Raw genomic sequence first — 18,576 nt, 5'->3', positions numbered from 1 at the left:
AAGACATTCTATCAAAATAAAAGCTCTTCCTCATGTTGCAAACGGGACAACTGTGTTTTTCTTGTCTTCATGGTCGCTGTTTCCTGTGACTCTTCACAAAATGTCCGAATATTGTGTAAACGCAATGTGTTCTCTCCAACCTAGGACTGATCATTTTGACGGTGTTCTGGAGACATAAAATGGAAATCGGCCCCACTTTTGCGCTTTTACGTTTCCTTGTTTTAAAATTTATAACACCATGAAGCAGTAAACGTAGTTTTCATATTTACATAAATTATTGGTTATCCTAATGATCTGCGATATGGATTCAGTGTGTGCACATCTGGTACAAGGGGTGTCAGGTGACAACTCGACGATAAGGATGTCACGTGAGTGCCATAAATGGCAATGCTGGCGCTAAGTGTCTGATTATGTTAATATTCCATTCATGTACACAATATATAAATGTTTCAACTCGTCAATGCCAAGTACTTCTTTCAGGAGCTAGCTCTATCGTAAGGTAAGACATGTTTATCCCTCTGCATGTAAAACCGTTTTGAATTTATAGAGTACACGAGCGTAACATGCATATGGTTCTTTACAAGTAAATTCATATCTAAACTATTCTGTTCTTTTGCATCCAACACTTTACTTCCCCGAGAAGTCGTGTACGTTTAACGAAGATCCTGTTGCGATATCGTTTTATTTTTTTCAACGTTTCCTTCAGAAGGTTCAGGGTTTGGCGTTTGTAAAACTCTTATTAGAGAGATTTAGTTACACGTAATTACGTGTACGTCGGACGGCGCGCAGTGGCGTACGCGTGTGAGAGGTTTAGTTGTGCGTTCCCGATAATTTTGCCGCATATTTTGCTCAGAAACATGCGAAATTCGTGTAATTTTTAAGAAACATGAATTTTGATACGTGAGGACCACTCTTATAGTAGCTCGTTGTACCCTCGAACAACCTTAAATCAGCCGATTTACTTTGATACAGTTATTTATGTGGTTTAGAGAATTCTTTTTGGAGGCGTCAGACAAAAAGTGGAATGCGACTACAACATTTCGTTCATGTAAGGAAATTATGGCAAGTACTCCTTGTACAGTTGCAAACTCTACGAATTATTCTGATATCAAAGATGTTTGCTTATTTACAATGATAACTTTTGAGTTTGCTTATCTAAATTCGTGGAAATCATTAAGAAAATCTCAAAAATACTACACGTAATTATAACTACGTGTGGAAGTGTTGTTTGACGTTCGGAACGTCTGTGCTACACGTACGCGACGTCTGGTTATCAAGTGACAAAGACGCTACGCGTACTGATCGAACGTAATTACGTGTAACTAAACTTGCTTAAGGTAGAGCGCGCCTCTGGGACAGACATTCAGATTCTCAAACTTTCACAATGCTTTTCTGATCTACCACTTGCGGGGCTTGGTACAACAAAAGTTTTCGCCGTCGTAGTTTTTTCGAAAACCGACAATTTTATTTTTCCTCATAGAGTTAACAATGGGATGGTGGTCAAATAAAAACAAAAACAAAATAAAAATATCTTCAAAGACTACTTCATCAACAAATGATAACAATCACATGACTTCAGAAACAAAATATTCTCAAGGATGAATATTAATATAAACGACGCTTGTCATTGGGTAGAAGAAATGTATTTTAATCAAACCAGACAAACCTTGGAAAACACAAAGAAATCCAAGAAATCTACTTTGTATTGTCGAGTTATCAATTTCAATTGTTCCAAAGCTAATTAAACAGCAAGCGACATTGGTATGTCTGGTCGAGCATGATAATTTACAAACCTAATGTGGACTCATAGATAGCATGCATGTTATTATTCCATGGTCATGCGCCAGCACAGTATCAGACAGAGACCTATCATGTATGGATGCCTAGCTTGGAAGAGTAACATGTTAAACTTTTGCGTTAATAAATCAAACATAATTGAGAGCTTCTTGAAAGGAAATTTTATCAATGTATTAAGACTTTAGATAAAATATGAGTAATTATGAAAAACAAGATTTACAAGCAAGTCTCTCTCTCTCTCTCTCTCTCTCTCTCTCTCTCTCTCTCTCTCTCTCTCTCTCTCTCTCTCTCTCTCTCTCTCTCTCTCTCTCTCTCTCTCTCTCTCTCTCTCTCTCTCTCTCATAACTTCCCGTATTTCATGAATTAGTTCCTTGAATTAAATCAGCGACATTGGGCCTTCCTATGATAGCAGGTATGAGAAAGCTAATACCTTTGTACGCCTATCTGCTGTTGGTATGCAAGCTTGCTGCCGGTAAGTATACTTAGAATCTTCAACATTGTGTCATATAGTTACCATTCATTAAGAGGTTAAACTTGTATAGATATACCTTTTGTTCTTTTTTCCAGCATTTTATTCATTCTCTTTTCAAATATAGTTTGTCTACTGAAAAATCATGTCGAAATTACCCATTTTCAACAAGTTAACGCCGCCTATACATGTATGTCAAACGTTATCTTTTATTAATTTGTTGAGAATAAATTTTCATCAAATAAACATTACTTCTTGCGTGCAAAGTTAATACGTTTGTTGTCTGTTGCTGTTTCATTTTTCAATAAAACATATTTATAATTGATTCATGTTGTGCGTGTTATTAAGTTTAACTCGGGATATTTTACCAAACAGCATTCAAATGAGGGTTGTTCTTCCATCGAGTAGGTTTATATCAAAATAGTGCAGTTATGTCAGATTAACAAGTTTTGGCAGTTACTCGCCTTACACACGTGGTAAACTGTCCTCGGCAAATAGATTCTAATAAATCTCAACATACAAAAACTGTGTTTTATTCCATTCACGTGATTTGTAAAGTCTTTCAGTGGAACAGAGACAACAAAATTTCGTTGAATGCTTCCGAAGAGTTGTGCGTATTGATATTATATATCCATTTATGCAGAGGTCGGAGAAGTTTCTATTGGCGGAAAGATGTAAAAAGTATAAAATCAAGACATTTGGTTTAGGTTGGTAATCCTGCAAAATGAAGGAGAAAAAGGGTTTGACCATTCTGCGAATATCAGCTTAAGATAACCAACCGAAACGGAAATCGAGACAGTCACATGAAGACAAATTTAAAAGAATATGGTAGGATGTTCATGCGACTGAAAACGATATTTTTATAACAAATATAAATTTCTGTAAATTCCCGGACTAAATAAAATCATGACATTTTTATTCAAATGCATTAGAGTGGATTTTCCCGTAAAATGTACATTGAAGATGAAAATATACTAATGGGGACACCGATGTCGGGCGAATTTTCGCCACCTAAATATAACACAATCGCTTGTTACTGAATGGCAAAGGTGTTCACCTAATAAAACCATGATGCCCCACGTTTAGTTTGAAATTAAAAAGGGGCGAATAGACGCCATTAAATGACGCTATGGAATAAAACAACTAAATGTTTTTGTTAACCAGTGAAAGATTTCTGCCTTCAAATGTCCTACATGGATGATATATTGTTCATATACATACCAAGAAAATACTCATAACTATATTAGTTGGGAAATCGCGAATTTGACATTTTTCGTTGCTCTGTGGGCTATTATTTAAATTTCATTTGCTTGCCCTATATAAAATGTATATTTTATCTGAACGACCATGACAGTGACAGCTTACCATAAATTCCGTAGGTGTTGTTTGTATTACATGTCGTTTGGGGTCGTAGAAATCAGTGTCTTTTGAATTTCACGCAGGACTTCCCGAACCTGTGGCGTTTTGGCCCCTCAACGGCATCCATTTGCTGAAGGATATCTCGGGCAACGGTAACCATGGTATCGCTGGCCCTGATGTCCAGCTGGAAACTGACGTTGAAAACGCAAGAGACGGAGCGTACCAGTTCAATGGCAACCAATTCTCCTACGTCGAATTCCCAAACAACGGCGCATATGATACTGATCAAGATTTGACAATCGTGATGTACGTAAAACCAATGGGAGGTGACGGCCCGTTATTCGATTTTGGAAATGGCCAAGGAGTGAGCATGCGCGCCGGAGGCAGATCTTTTACGATTCAGCTACGGAAACGAAATGGAGCCACTGTTTCAAATTCTTTTTCCACTTCAAGTTTGGATCAGAACGGCTGGAACTTTCTAGGACTCACATACAAGTATGCAGAAGCAGGAAATACCAACATGTGGGTCATGGGAGTGGCTATGGGTGGCACGGCGGCTGGACAAGCAGACTTGGGAACCCAGCATGACGTGAGAATGGGAGCTCACCCGAACAGTGGAGGCTATTTACGGGCTATGGTCACATGCGTCAAAGTCTTCAACGCAGCATTGACAACAATGGAAATGTTTGAAGCCCGACAGGATTGTAACATGGGTAGGAAAGGTAAGTAAGTAAGTAAGTAAGTAAGTAAATAAGTAAGTAAGTAAGTAAGTAAGTAAGTAAGTATGCATGCATGCATGCATGCATGCATGCATGCATGCATGTATGTATGTATGTATGTATGTATGTATGTATGTATGTATGTGTGTGTGTGTGTATGTATGTATGTATGTATGTATGCATGTATGTAGGTAGGTAGGTAGGTAGGTAGGTAGGTAGGTAGGTTAGTATGTATGTATGTATGTATGTATGTATGTATGTATGTATGTATGTATGTATGTATGTATGTACTCTACATAACTATTATTGAAAGATGATTTAGTGCGTGTCTTTATATCATTTTTCAGAAAGTCTCAACCCGGTAGCATCATGGCCACTGAACAAACACCATGAATTGAGGGATGTGTCTGGTAATGGTAACCATGGCGAAGCAGGTTTCGATTTGGAATTTGACGAAAATGTGGAAGGCACCAAGGCTGGGGCTTACAAGTTCAAGGGCAATTTATTCTCATACATAGAGTTCCCTAACAATGGCGCTTACGACACGAGGAGATCCACGACGCTGCTGTTATACACATATCCAGAATGGGCAAATGGTCCAATCTTTAGCTTCAAAGAAGAGGGCACAGGCGTTGCATTGACACAGACTCCGCATATATATCAGATAAAGATAATGGGTCGAGATGGAGTACTGATAACCAATGTTGAGACAAATGCCTACTACAACTTCTGGAACTTCGTCGGCTTCGGTTACGATTACGACACGGGGAATGTATACTCAATCAACAGATACAAATACCAGCATTCTAAAAACATTGGCCAGGTAGAATTACTGACCAATGACGTTGTACGAATGGGAGCAGCCACGTGGTCCAGCAGTTATTTCAAAGGTGTGGTGACGTGCGTTCAGGTGTATGACAGACTCCTGACAGAGAGCGAAATATTTGCGGCCTCGGAGACATGCACGATGGGAAGCAGCTGTGAGTACGCAGTTACAATTCTCGCTACCTTGAAGGTATACAGTCACCAGTAATCTAAATATGCCCATATATGGTCAAAGGGGCGTTTCTTGGTATTCAAACTGCCCATGTGAGAGCGTTGTTTTTTAAAAGCGGCCACCCGCTTAAAATCTGTGATTGGTTAGATTTTCTCTTTCCATGGTAACTGTGGCAAAATTGGAACAGGTGACAGTATACCTTGCTAGTAGGGCAAATTACATGATACTGAAAGCAATGCTGGTAAATTCAAAGAATTTCGAGATCACGACCTCATGATAACAACACAAATGTAATCGCTGCCATGGCAATGAGCGATCGAACCTGAGCGCGACATTGCATTCTGTTAGGCGCACAATATTTTCAGCTGAAATAGAACCCAGATGTAATACTACAGCGAGATGGTTGAAATTAGCTGGTACCTTAAGTTGTGCTTGTCTTACGAAATCAAACCCTCTTGTCTAGCTCTAAACAAGAGGCTCAACCTGCACATGCGCAGTGTCGTCGTTTAAACTATCAAAAGTGAAAGCTATTTCTCAAATCACATTTAAGAATGATCTCCTTATAGACTCAGTCCATTATGCTTTCGGCATCCCACTTGTTCTACCCCTTGAACTATGACTTTTAGTGGATATGGATTCACAAGGATGGCAATATCCGACTGTGCAAATATAAAAACTTTGAAGTTTATTTGAATTATTTTGTCAGTGGTAGCCAATTTAGGATTGTGTGTTCATTGGAAAAACTCCAAGACAATTAGTCTCTTCTTTAACCTGGACTGTAATCATGGATCACAGAGCTATCAGGCAGGATACATTTTAGAATTGAAAATGTTATTGATTGACGAACAACAGATGTTCACGACAGAGATTTGAATTCGACGTCGCTGTGTGATCCGAAAAAAGAAAAGTAGTTTCCGATCATGCTTTCAGGTAGAACGCGCCTCGGGAACAGATATTCGGAGTCTCTGATTTTTACAGTTCTTCTGATCTACCATATGTGGGGAAGGAGGGGGGGGGGCTCATTTTCAAGCAATTGGATTAAAAATCATTTTCACCGTCTGAGATTTTCGTACACGAAAATTTGATTTGGACCCATTGAGTTAACTCAAGAATAGCGGCCGTTTTGAATTTCAAATATCTGCAAACCCCAATGTTGCATGGTAAAACGTGAATTGTATTTTTGATTTGGTAGAATAAGGTTAAAAGTTTCATTGATGAAATTTTGAGCAAAAGCTTAAGTCGTCCACTTTCGAGTCGAGGTGCGTACTAACTTAAGATGTACGTCACTACTATGTAGTGTAAGTGTTTTGTTTAATTTGTTACAGCACAAGTAACGCTGCCCCCAACGGCCGCACCGACTCCAAAACCAACTACGGAAAAGCCGACCACGGCAAAACCAACTACGGAAAAGCCGAGTACGGAAAAGCCAACCACGGAAAAACCAACTACGGCAAAACCGACCACGGAAAAGCCGACCACACCAGGTGTGTTGTTTTTGCCTAAGACATTGTGTCCGGCCATTTTTCCCAGACGACTTTGCTTGCTTCTTCGATAAATTACAGCCTGAATTCGATCATTGGTTGGATTGAAATTTGAAAATATTAACATTGTGAAAATGCACTTACTACCATTATTCTCTTTATAATCACGATAAACAGGCAAACATATATCATGTTACGAAAAGATGCATGATATTAGGAAAATAATGTGTCTATGAGTGGCGTTTTAAGTGTTGTAATTAAGCCATGTACTACGTAAGCACGACGCTACATTGATAATGTCTTAAGAAAACAAAGTACTTTGAGAAAATATAAAGGATTTGATATCACCCATCACAATACATTAATATTGCGCTCTCTACAATGTGTCGTATTAGAGAGAGAGAGAGAGAGAGAGAGAGAGAGAGAGACAGAAGAAAAGAGGGAAATGTAGAGAAATGCAGAGAAAGACTGAGACAGGAATACAGAGAGAAGATACACTGCACAGTATTTACAGCTTACAAAGTCATACAACAATCTCCTTTTGAACTGAAAGGATAATCTCTAACGTTCGGTAATTTTTTCATTATTGTTGCTCTACACAGCGAGTGTTTTTTTTCTTATACTGTAAAATGTTATGTACGATATATGGCGAATTATTGATGTATTTACTTACTTTTTATCTTGATTGGGGAGTAAAACTAGAAAATGGTGTTAAAGATTAAAAAAGAAATTCTCGAAACAATATCACAATTTAGAGTTACTGGTGCTTTTACAAAAGTTTAAAAACATTCAATGTTCGCAGCGTGTACTGTGCCGAGTGGTCTTACAAATATTGCCGTTGACAAGACAGCTAGTCAAATATCCGACGCTGGCAGAGCTGTAGCATCTAGAGCAGTCGATGGAAACAAGAACAGTGATTTCAAGAAACGGTCTTGCAGCAAAACTAGAGGCGGACTTGAACCCTGGTGGATGGTTGACCTTGGTTCTAGGCAAGATGTCTACCAGGTCACTATCACTAGCAGACAAGATTGCTGTGGTGAGTTACTGTGGTTCCATGTTTTCAGTTTGAGTAAAGATAAAGTCGCGGTCAATATCTGACTTTGTTTGCGAGGACCCTTGATGTCAGGCAAAAGTGGTCATAAGGTCGGTAAGCTTCTCGCGTGAACTTATTTTGAGGCTGGTGTAGTACATGAAGTTTTCGCAATCTTGTTTTTCAGACAAATCAAAAATCTTATTTTTCACTTCAAAGTTCACATTGGTATAGCGGCTATAGTTTAATTTAAAAATCCGTATTTTTTTATCAAACTAGTTTGTCCAAAGCCAAAATAAGTGTGGTGACCCCTGACCTTTATTCTTGATTTTGAAAGCGAATGGTTTCAAGCGACATTTAGGAAAGTTTGAACAAAAGGTTAATTTTTATATATTTCGAGGCTCATAAATCTTTTAAATAACCATTGATTAAAAACACTGCATGGGTATGTTACCATCTTACAATACATATTACGATGCATAATTTTATCACCGTGTATGCCTTATACAGCTAACCAGTTGATTAACGCTGAAGTACGAGTTGGCGACAACCCGGATGACTTCACTGCAAATAGCGTTTGTGGCGTTAAGATTGGCGCGAACGACGTTGGAAAAGAAACCATCGAAATCATCTGTGACTGTGGGGCGCCCCTCAGAGGGCGCTACGTCAGTGTTCAACGTGTGGGATCCCGAGGAACCCTTACCTTGTGTGAAGTTGAGGTCCTGGCTGATGCAAACGCTCCTCCAATTACAGAAAAACGTAAGTGAACATACAGTTACCGACTGGTTGAAACGTGTTCCCATGCATGTATACTGTAAGGCTATCTGAACACCTCGATAAAATTTTATTCATTTTCTCCTATGACACAACTTACCATTTTACGCGTAGAGTGCGAGCGTAGCTGTTACGACTGCGGTAAATTCAAAGATAGTCATCTCTTTCTGAAGTTCCCGGAAATAACAATATTTTAAATTCACTCGTATAGTCACTCATATACTGTTTGGGGAGAAGAGCGAGACCGACAGAGGTACAGACAGACAGTCTGTAAAGCACGCAGACACAGACAGAGATCGAAAGAGCATACATACATACATACATACATACATACATACATACATACATACATACATACAAGTAGAGACAGACAGACAGACAGGGCGATATATGCAAACGAAGTCAGACGCATTTAGAATAACAATTATATTACCATGCCCTGTCCATAGCGTTTTAATTGGTCGAGCTGAACCACGTGACGCCCACAAATACGCAGTAATGGTTCGTTTTCATGCCCGTGAATATGAATAATATCGTGAACATAGTAACTTTACGGCTAAAATGACAATTGTGATTTGTACGACTATCATAATCAACCACAAAATAAATATGGAGCATTTGTGGGCTAAGTTTAGACGCTTTTTTCAAACAAATCTCCGGATTTGCAAAATTTTTGCAGCGCGCGCACTACTCACTGACAGGTTCTGGGGCCCCGTTGTCGTTCGCACGGGAAATTTTCGTAAATTTTGACGGTTTTTCGGGGTTCGTTGATAATATAATTGAATAACAGACTCCGCGGGCGAGAGGAAAGCCAAATTGATGGGCTCGGCAAGCCTCGCCCGTTCATTTTTGGCTTTCCTCTCGCCCTTGCCCATAAATAAACGTTAATGGTCAGCGCGTCGTCCGTTATTTCTATAATAAAAAGCACATTTGCATATTGATCAACGAGAGTGGGTAAAAGTGTTCTACCTGATAGGTCGCCTTTTGCGAGAAAGCTCAAATCATGACTGTCACATGATATCCATGTGACCAACAAACAAGTCTATTGTGGGTCATCATACTCCGTGCAGTCTTTGACAAGGACTCTTCCACAAGGGCTCGTATGGGTTGTAGGAACATTAAATAACCCAGAGTATTAAATTTCCCGTTCACCAGGCCCTGGTCCTCTCCTCTCCTTTGGCCGAAGCTTACATTTAAGATGAACATTCTTATCTGCTTGAAAAAAAATAGGCCTAGATCCGTGCCGTGAATTTATCAAAGCAATCAAGTGATGGACACCAATCATACCAACTTCAGACTTTCTGACATATTCCTACAAACCAAGGGTGGCAACGGTTGACCAGCAAGCTGTGGTGAATAATACTAGTACTTTTGCTCATGCGTACTTTCCCAAGTACCTACTTGTGTTAGTACTCGCACTACTCGTCATAGCTCACTGGTCGGGCACAGCTACTGTTGGTTGGTACTATAAGGACTAAAACCGTTCCAATTATTTCCTGATCTATACGACTTGTAGGGGTTCATTTTGAAGCCCATGGAGTAAGAAACACTTTCATCGTCGAAGTTTTTTTGAAATCGAAAATTTTATTTTTTCAAAGAGTGAACTCAAGAATGGCGGCCATTTTGAATTTCAAATATCGCTAAATCTTGGGTAATGTTTCTCTCGTACCAACATTTTATGATGAATATTCCGATTCACTTAAAACACAAACCAACCCCCCAGACAGAGTAGAGCCGAGAGCTCCAAGTAGGCAGAGACTGTTTTCGGAGTATTGGACTTTGTAGCACAGCACCCATGGAAGACTACACATCCTCACCCATAGGTGTGGTGATCCAGATTAAGCTGATGTGTAAGGGACTGGACACGAATTACAGGGGGGGTGGGCCGGTGTTTTTTGGGGGTGGGTCGCCATTTTTCGCGCAAGCATTTTTGAAGGGTCATAAAATTTTGTGTATGCCTATGGGGGAGGGTCACCTTTTTATGCATCAAAGCTGAAATTGCATGTGCACGTATTGAAGAATATGGAATACTGAAAAAAGAAAAATACCTCCTGGCACTTTCATTTTCTGCCATTTCCATTTTCGGCGCGCCCTTCGGGCGCAAGTTTAAGGGTATAATAAACAATGTATTGATGATCCAAGCAGCCACATTGATTTAAATTGTCATGATTTCTACTTATCCAACTCCTCTATTGTGCATAACTGTCCCCTATTATGACTCTTTCAATAAAAATTTGGGAGATCACTTATTTGATATCATTCTCCCATTGGCAATACATTGGGTATAGGTCGGTGTCAAATGTTCATGTCGCCGTATGTACATTTTTTATTTTTTGAGGACATTGACAGAATACAAACTATTCAGAATAGTGCAAAATGTCATCAATAACAACTGGAAGCTTCAGGTCGAACAACTTTTGAATAACAATTTAGGATCACATAACCTATGAGTTATTTGTAGTGTCCTCATAGCCTACAATGTATAGTGAATCAACATTTCGATGAAATTCCAAAATCAAATTTCTTGCACAACCATGGACTTGAAAACACTCTGGTCTAATCATGAACATTAATACTAATAATTAGGTGTACATAAATGCACAGATTTACTCAGTTTTGTATTGGAAAAAAAATCATAGTTTTGTCATAGACTGCCAGGTATAGTGAATCAACATTTTAGTGATATGCCTAAATGAAATATCTTGCACAACCATAGACTTGAAACCACTCTAGTCTTATCATGAACATTTATACCAATAATCGAGTGTACATAAATAGACAGATTTGCCAAGTTTTGTATTTTAAAACAATTATGGCAATCATGGGCCAGTGGCTAGAGCAGTGGACTCACGATCACAGGATGGTGAGTTCGAGCCCCGGCATGGCCACGGTGTTGTGTCCTTGAGCAAGGCACTTTATTCCACATTGCTTCTCCCCACCCAGGAGTGATGGTACCTGGTAGGACAGTGGTTGTAATGTGTGTGTTTAGCTCTGCTGCGCTTATTGGCTGCACATGTGAGCTGTAGTTTGCTCCCCAGGGAGTTGAGTGGTATCATATTAGGTCCAATGACCAGGGGTAATAATAATTGTAAAGCGCCTTGAGCACATGTACTTGTGGATATGTGCGCTATATAAGAACCCAATATTATTTTATTATTATTATTCTTAGTTTCGTAATAGACTACAATGTATAATGGATGAACTTTTTATGCGAAATTCCAAAAACAAAGTTCTTGTACACAGATGCACGTATTACCACCCTCTTCTAATCAAGTACAATTATGTAAATTATTCAGGGTCCATATATGCACAAAAAGTGCATATCATTAATTTTGAAAGAATTTTTTTACAGTTTTGTCATAGACCTCCATGTATAGTGGATCAACATTTTGAGTGAAATTCCAAATTAAAGTATCTTGTTCACATGTGCACTTGTGAACAACCCATGCTAATCAAGTATATTTATATCAGTTATTAAACATATATAAATGAACAGATATTGCTAGTTTTATATTGGAAAATACACCTTCATAGTTTTCTTATAGTCAACTACCATGTATAGTGAATCAATATTATCGATGAAATCTAAAAATTACATTGTTTGTACATGCATGCACTTTTTACCTGCCACTTCAAGCAAAGTACATTTACATGAATTATCACACACATTTACATGAATTATCACATTTTTTGGACAAAGCGTTATATCAGCCACATTTTGCCTTCCTTTTGGGAGGGGGATTTCAAAAGTAAAGCAAGTCAGAAGGGTGGTCTTGTTTGGGGGTATTGAGTAACAGGGGAGGGTCATTTATTTTCATGCACGGATACGGGAGAGGGTCACTAATTTTTGTGCATGAACTTTTGAAGGGTCACTATTTTTGATGCAGCGGTGTTTCAAAAAACACCGCCCCCCCCCCTGTAATTTGTGTCCAGTCCCTAAGTCGCATTGATATCATGTGACTATCATATAATCAGCTACATTACATCACGAGATCTGTTTCTGCGGGGCACTCTCCTACCACCAGCAGGCTCCTAGGAAGTACTAGTGATGTAGTGTGGCACTCATAGGATCATATATCTCATATCACGTGATCTGTTCCAGCGTAGGACACTTTTAACAACTATCCAGTACAATCATTCGGCAGTCGAATGATGCATGAGCTACTTCACATCAGATTACCTAAGCATAAATTACTTACCCTACTGATAAGGGTGACAATGAACACAAATGCTGTCTTCGCATCGACAATGTATATCACATTTAATACTTGCAGAATGCGAGGCGCCCAGTGGGCTCAACAATTTTGCCCTTGGTAAGACGGCTAGCCAGAGTTCAGATAGCGGTAAGAATGTTGCGTCAAGGGCTGTTGATGGTGACAAGAACAGCGACTTAGCGCAGAAGTCGTGTAGTAAAACAGGATACGAGGAAGATCCCTGGTGGATAGTTGACCTCGGTTCCAGCCAAGACGTCTACCAGGTCACTATCACAAACAGACAAGACTGCTGCGGTGAGTTTCTTATTCTAGTGATCAGACACTGGTACTTCTCTTGGCTTGTTGTAGGAAATATAGCAGTTAAAAAATGTTAAAGGTATACAGTCACCTGTAATCTAAATATCCCCATATATAATCGAAGGGGCGTTCGTTGATATTCAAAATGACCACGTAAAGGCGCTGTTTTTAAAAAGCGGCCATCCGCTTAAAATCTGCGATTTGTTAGATTTTCTCTTTCAATGGTAACTGTAGCAAAATTGGAACAGGTGACAGTATACCTTTAAAGTTATTAAAGAATAAAATGTTATTGTCACAATGCCTAGACATTTTATTGGCAATGTTCACTCGTCATGAGTGATTCCAACATCGATGATAACTGTAAGACATCATGATAACTTCATGTGTGCAATTCTCTGTGATGAAAATTACTGCTTTCACTTTCATCACAATGTATAGCACGCTTCCATGACAAATATTCTGACTCAAAAGCCTTCAAATTGGTCAGTTTATTGTCCAAGAAGCTGAAAATTTAATATTTTTGGAGGGATTTATGGAAATGAATGCAATTTCACACATTCACTCTGTTGAAGAATAGGATGTTGGTGAAAGAGATGACAGTGACGCAATAGGTGATGCTACGATGGGTGTAACTGTGGTGGCGATGTTTACGGTTGCGGTAGCAGTGAAAAAAACTGATTTTATACCTTGTTTAGTTTTCCTTAGGTGTCGTTAAAGTGACAATTTTTTTAAAAAAGACCCTTGCATCATAAAATAGTGTCTCTCATCCTGATTATTAATGCACGAAATGAAATTGCCCAACCCAGACTGTTGCCTAAAAAATGGTGACTCTTGCCGCCATTTTACAAACCGATTAATTCTGCACAGGTCCTCGATGAATTTTACATTCGAAGCGTTTATCAACTCTCTGCGTACAACATAATTTACGAATGACGCCTCTCTATTGTAGCTGAAAAGTTGATAAGGGCTGAAGTACGAGTTGGCGACAAGCGAGTAAGCTTCAAAAAGAATGCTCAATGTGGCGCCAAGATCGGTCCAACCGACGTAACCAAGGAAACCATCGACGTCATCTGCGCCTGTGGGGCGCCCGTCAATGGACGTTTTGTGAGTGTGCAGCTTGTGGGAGTTAAAGCAGCCCTGACGTTGTGTGAGGTTGAGGTCATGACCGTAGGAGGCGCACCGCCCCCTCCCCCTACAACAGAAGCCGTGAGTGAATTCACTACTGCAGAACGTAAGTTAATATACAGTTACCCAGAATTGTTGACGGATTGAAATATCAAATTTCAACACAGCAGCTCAATCACCTGTAACTTTTGACGCCGTTTCTGTTACTCTAGTTCTATTATTTATTATTCTTTTATTTATTATTATTTATCCATGTTCTACTCACAAAATCACGTTAACATTGCACAGTCATCAACATGTGAACATAATTTATATGTTTGTAGCATGCAAAGTACACCATAGACCATAGTAGACCATAGTACACCGTTTGGCTTTTTTGTCTTACCGTCTGCCTTTTGTTCCTTTTGTTTACATAATAATATTTTTTTCCTCTTGTAAATATTTCATTCCATTGGAGGACTGGCTTTGTATAGGTGATTTGCACCTGTTTCAGTCACCCTTTCAAATGTAGACATTTCTCCTGTGTTTATCTTGAATAAATAAATAAATAAATAAATAAATAATAAATAAATAAATAAATGAATGAATGAATAAAAAGTCAATATAAACATTTTTCGGGAGGCATTGTGGGGCAGTGGATAGGGTACCGGGCTCACTTTCGGAGGATGGTGAGTTCGAGACCCAGTAGGTCCAGAGTAATGGACTCACTGTCAGAGGAGGCAAGGCACTTTACTCTCCATTGGGTAGTTGGTGATAGGTAGCTCATCTTGTGATTGGGTCCGCTTAATGCATGAGTAACAATGAATAAGTCCGCTTAATGGATGAGTAATAACTCATTGAATTTTTCAATGAATTTTTCTCTGGGCTAGAATTCAGTGTGAACAAAACCACCATGCGTGATTTTAATGCTGGTTCTTCGGCTTTCAAAATACTTCAGGTAGCACGTGAAGCCAATTTACTTTCTTTCAGCAATAAAATTTATATGTTATCAAAAGCTATGTTTTAGTCTACTTTAGATCCCAAAATGCAAACGATGTCCAAAATGGCGGGCTTCTCCTTCTAGCTTTCTCTCACAAAAATTTGATGCATCATGAACCATTAAAGGTATACTGTCACCTGTTCCAATTTTGCCACAATTACCATGGAAAGAGAAAATCTAACCAATCACAGATTTTAAGCGGGTGGCCGCATTTCAAAAGCAGACCCCTCACATGGGCACTTTTTTATACTAAGGAACGCCCCTTCACCATATATGGGCATATTTAGATTACAGGTGACTGCATACCTTTAACCATTTTTTCGACGATGCCGTACTAAAAACTTACTTTTTGACATTAATTATTGCCGACTTCAAAATTCCAAACTTTACAAATACAACCATTTCAAGTCAGTATGTTTTCTAAGGACTCATCATTTTGACATTCGCTTGAAAGTCTTGTCAACTACATCACAAATTCCAAACTTTCAATATTCAGTTTTCAGTCAATATGTTTAAAAATCATGACCACGGGTTTTGTTACTCATAAAACTATTTTGAGAGAGGTTATGTTGAACTGCAATCTATCCTACATGATTTGACAGGCACCCGTACCTGTGAACGTCAATTTTCAAAATTTTGCTCCTATTTAATGTAGTATGCACCTCAAAATTAAAAGACAAACAACAGTTTTTTATCAAAACTTTGGCGCTCAAGGTTTAATATTTCAAAAAGATATTGCATGTCCTGTTTTTTTCTTTCCGAAGCTTGTGAACTTCCAGAAGACGTGGTCAACATTGTCGATTCTTCCATGGAAATCGGACTGAGTTCAACCAGAAAGGACAACGTTGCTTCGAGGGCCATCGACGGAAACAAGGACAGCAACCTTGCTGGCGGTTCTTGTGCAATGACCCAGAAGGAGTTCCAACCAGTCTTGAAACTCGATTTCGGCTCTGTCCGTCGAGTACACAAGGTCGTGCTCACCAACCGACAAGATTGCTGCGGTGAATGAATTATATTATTATAGAAATAACGGACGACACGCTGACCATTAACGTTTATTTATAGGCAAGGGCGAGAGGAAAGCCAAAAATTATGGGCGAGGCTTGCCGAGCCCGTTAATTTGGCTTTCCTCTCGCCCGTGCTCATAAATAAACGTTAATGGTCAGCGCGGAGTCTGTTATTTCCATTATATTATCAACAAACCCCGAAAAACCGTCAAAATTTACGAAAATTTCCCGTGCGTAAAAAACCCGAAAGCGGAACTAGTAAGTATATTGATTGTGCATGCCCAATAACAGGTCTTCCCTTCCCTCTGTTCTACCACGGGCTGCGCTGTGTGCTCCTTGCGCAGCCATTGTAGTCTCGTTTACCCACACTGCATTTCGGAGCTCTCATCCCGCCGCCCACTTGTCCATAAAGTGATCCAAGACATTAAAATCATGGGTCACACCTATTACAAAGAACTTCCTCCGAAAGGAACTTCTATTTTAGGTTGATGCTGTATTTTCTGTGACTTTGTCTCAAAACACAATACTTACATCATAGATCCGTTGCTCCCACGATGCATCGCTCTTGCCGATGTGGCGCCATCTTGCCCGGAGACTTTTGAATGGGATTTCACCAGAACTGTGTAGGAGCAGCTGGATGAGAGCCCCGAAATGCAGCGTGGGTTACCGAGACGTATACTATCCAAGCCCTTCAACGTGGCAGTATAGCTTCGGTGTAGCACCGGCCCAACGCAGCACCGGCCCGACGCTTCTCTGTACAAGAGAAAAGCATGCCTCTGTAAGTCAGCTGATTGGATAAACTACACTGCGTTCTGTAGTGTGGATTCAACCCGTGACATTTAAGCTTATTTTCTGAGAAGTGCCGTATTCTATGCTGCATTCTATCAAGGCTATCTCAGCGTGCAATTGTGACTTGTTTCTGCCTATTCTAATGCTATCTCAACATGTTCGTGTCGCAGGTTTTCGTTTGAAAGGTGTCGAGGCACGTATAGGCAGCAGTCGCTTACACACCAGTAACCCAGTGTGTGGTAGTGTCAATAACAGAAGAGCCAGAGAGGAGACCGTTGAAATTATGTGTGGCTGTGACGTACCCATGCCTGGTCGCTACCTCAGCCTTCAGCTTATCGACAAGACACAGTTGCTTACTGTGTGTGAGATCGAAGTCTTTGCAGCTCCACAAAGCGCAAGTGACCAGCGTCTCCTCGCTGACGAGGATCATAACCAACCTCTTTTCGCTTAAACTAAGCAAAGATATTGAAGTCAGAGGATGTTAAGTTTTCGGGAAATCTGAAACACAATCCATCAATAAACTTCCTATTGGAATTGGGGAAATAAAACTAACATATTGTCTTCTTCCTTGATGTTAGCATAAAGTGTGAGAGATTGACTGTGGTATACACTAGTCGATACATAAAACCTGAATGATGAAGATTCACTTAAAATTGACACAAACTGAAAGGCATAAGCTTTGTAACTGTAAAATATGGACTTTTCCCAATAAAACTACACATGTTTGGAAAGGCCCTCGTCAGAAATTTCCAACAGTATAACATTTATATGGTTTCATAATTCATGGTTCGAGGTAGAAAGGGAAATATTACCCCTACCCCATATGTTGTAATTTCGTTCTTAAAAAATCACTTAAAATTGACACAAACTGAAAGGCATAAGCTTTGTAACTGTAAAATATGGACTTTTCCCAATAAAACTATACATGTTTGGAAAGGCCCTCGTCAGAGCTTTCAAACAGTATAACATTTATATGGTTTCATAATTCATGTTTCGAGGCAGAAAGGGAAATATTACCCCTACCCCATATATTGTAATTTCGTTCTTAAAAAATCACTTAAAATTGACACAAACTGAAAGGCATAAGCTTTATAACTGTAAAGTATGGACTTTTCCCAATAAAACTATACATGTTTGGAAAGGCCCTTGTCAGAGCTTTCAAACGGTATAACATTTATATGGTTTCATAATTCATGTTTCGAGGCAGAAAGGGAATCATTACCCCTACCCCACATGTTGTTATTTCGTTCTTAAAAAATCACTTAAAATCGACACAAACCGAAAGGTTTAAGCTTTGTTACTTTTAAATATGCAACTTTCCCCCATAAATTTATATATTTTTAGAAAGGTCTGATGCAGCAGTTTCAAAAAATGTAACATTTATATGGTTTCATCATTCGTGATTCGAAACAGAAAGGGAAACATTACCCCTACCCCTTATGTTACGCACGGATATATGGCATACCGCGTAATAAGAAAACGAGCTCATGCACCCACTAAATCTCAAGACACATAATTTTAATGTTGTTTTTCTTGTTT

At 39.3% G+C, this 18,576-nt stretch overlaps 1 protein-coding gene across 1 annotated transcript; it reads left to right on the top strand.

The window, feature by feature from the left end:
• Nucleotides 1-423: 423 nt before the first annotated feature.
• On the top strand, nucleotides 424-17,589 carry LOC139116904 (uncharacterized). Its single transcript, XM_070679637.1, has 11 exons — nucleotides 424-499; nucleotides 2,165-2,269; nucleotides 3,709-4,347; nucleotides 4,692-5,324; nucleotides 6,667-6,825; nucleotides 7,625-7,858; nucleotides 8,363-8,611; nucleotides 12,901-13,134; nucleotides 14,087-14,368; nucleotides 16,006-16,242; nucleotides 17,208-17,589. Exons 2-11 carry the CDS (start codon nucleotides 2,200-2,202, stop codon nucleotides 17,486-17,488), a joined length of 3,018 nt encoding a protein of 1,005 aa, XP_070535738.1. The 5' UTR covers nucleotides 424-499; nucleotides 2,165-2,199; the 3' UTR covers nucleotides 17,489-17,589.
• Nucleotides 17,590-18,576: the final 987 nt, after the last annotated feature.

This window comes from Ptychodera flava, chromosome 2, assembly GCF_041260155.1.
Source record: "Ptychodera flava strain L36383 chromosome 2, AS_Pfla_20210202, whole genome shotgun sequence".
In the NCBI taxonomy this organism is placed as follows: Eukaryota; Metazoa; Hemichordata; class Enteropneusta; family Ptychoderidae; genus Ptychodera; species Ptychodera flava.
The sequence above is the reverse complement of the archived record's forward strand: the minus strand, read 5'-3'. Positions and strand labels throughout refer to the sequence as shown.

Excerpts from the sequence above, each read along its gene's own strand:
- LOC139116904 (XM_070679637.1), top strand. The coding sequence starts at position 2,200 with ATGATAGCAGGTATGAGAAAGCTAATACCTTTGTACGCCTATCTGCTG. Across the intron at positions 2,270-3,708 it reads GGTATGCAAGCTTGCTGCCG|GACTTCCCGAACCTGTGGCG; the intron begins GTAAGTATACTT and ends AATTTCACGCAG. Across the intron at positions 14,369-16,005 it reads TGAATTCACTACTGCAGAAC|CTTGTGAACTTCCAGAAGAC; the intron begins GTAAGTTAATAT and ends TTCTTTCCGAAG.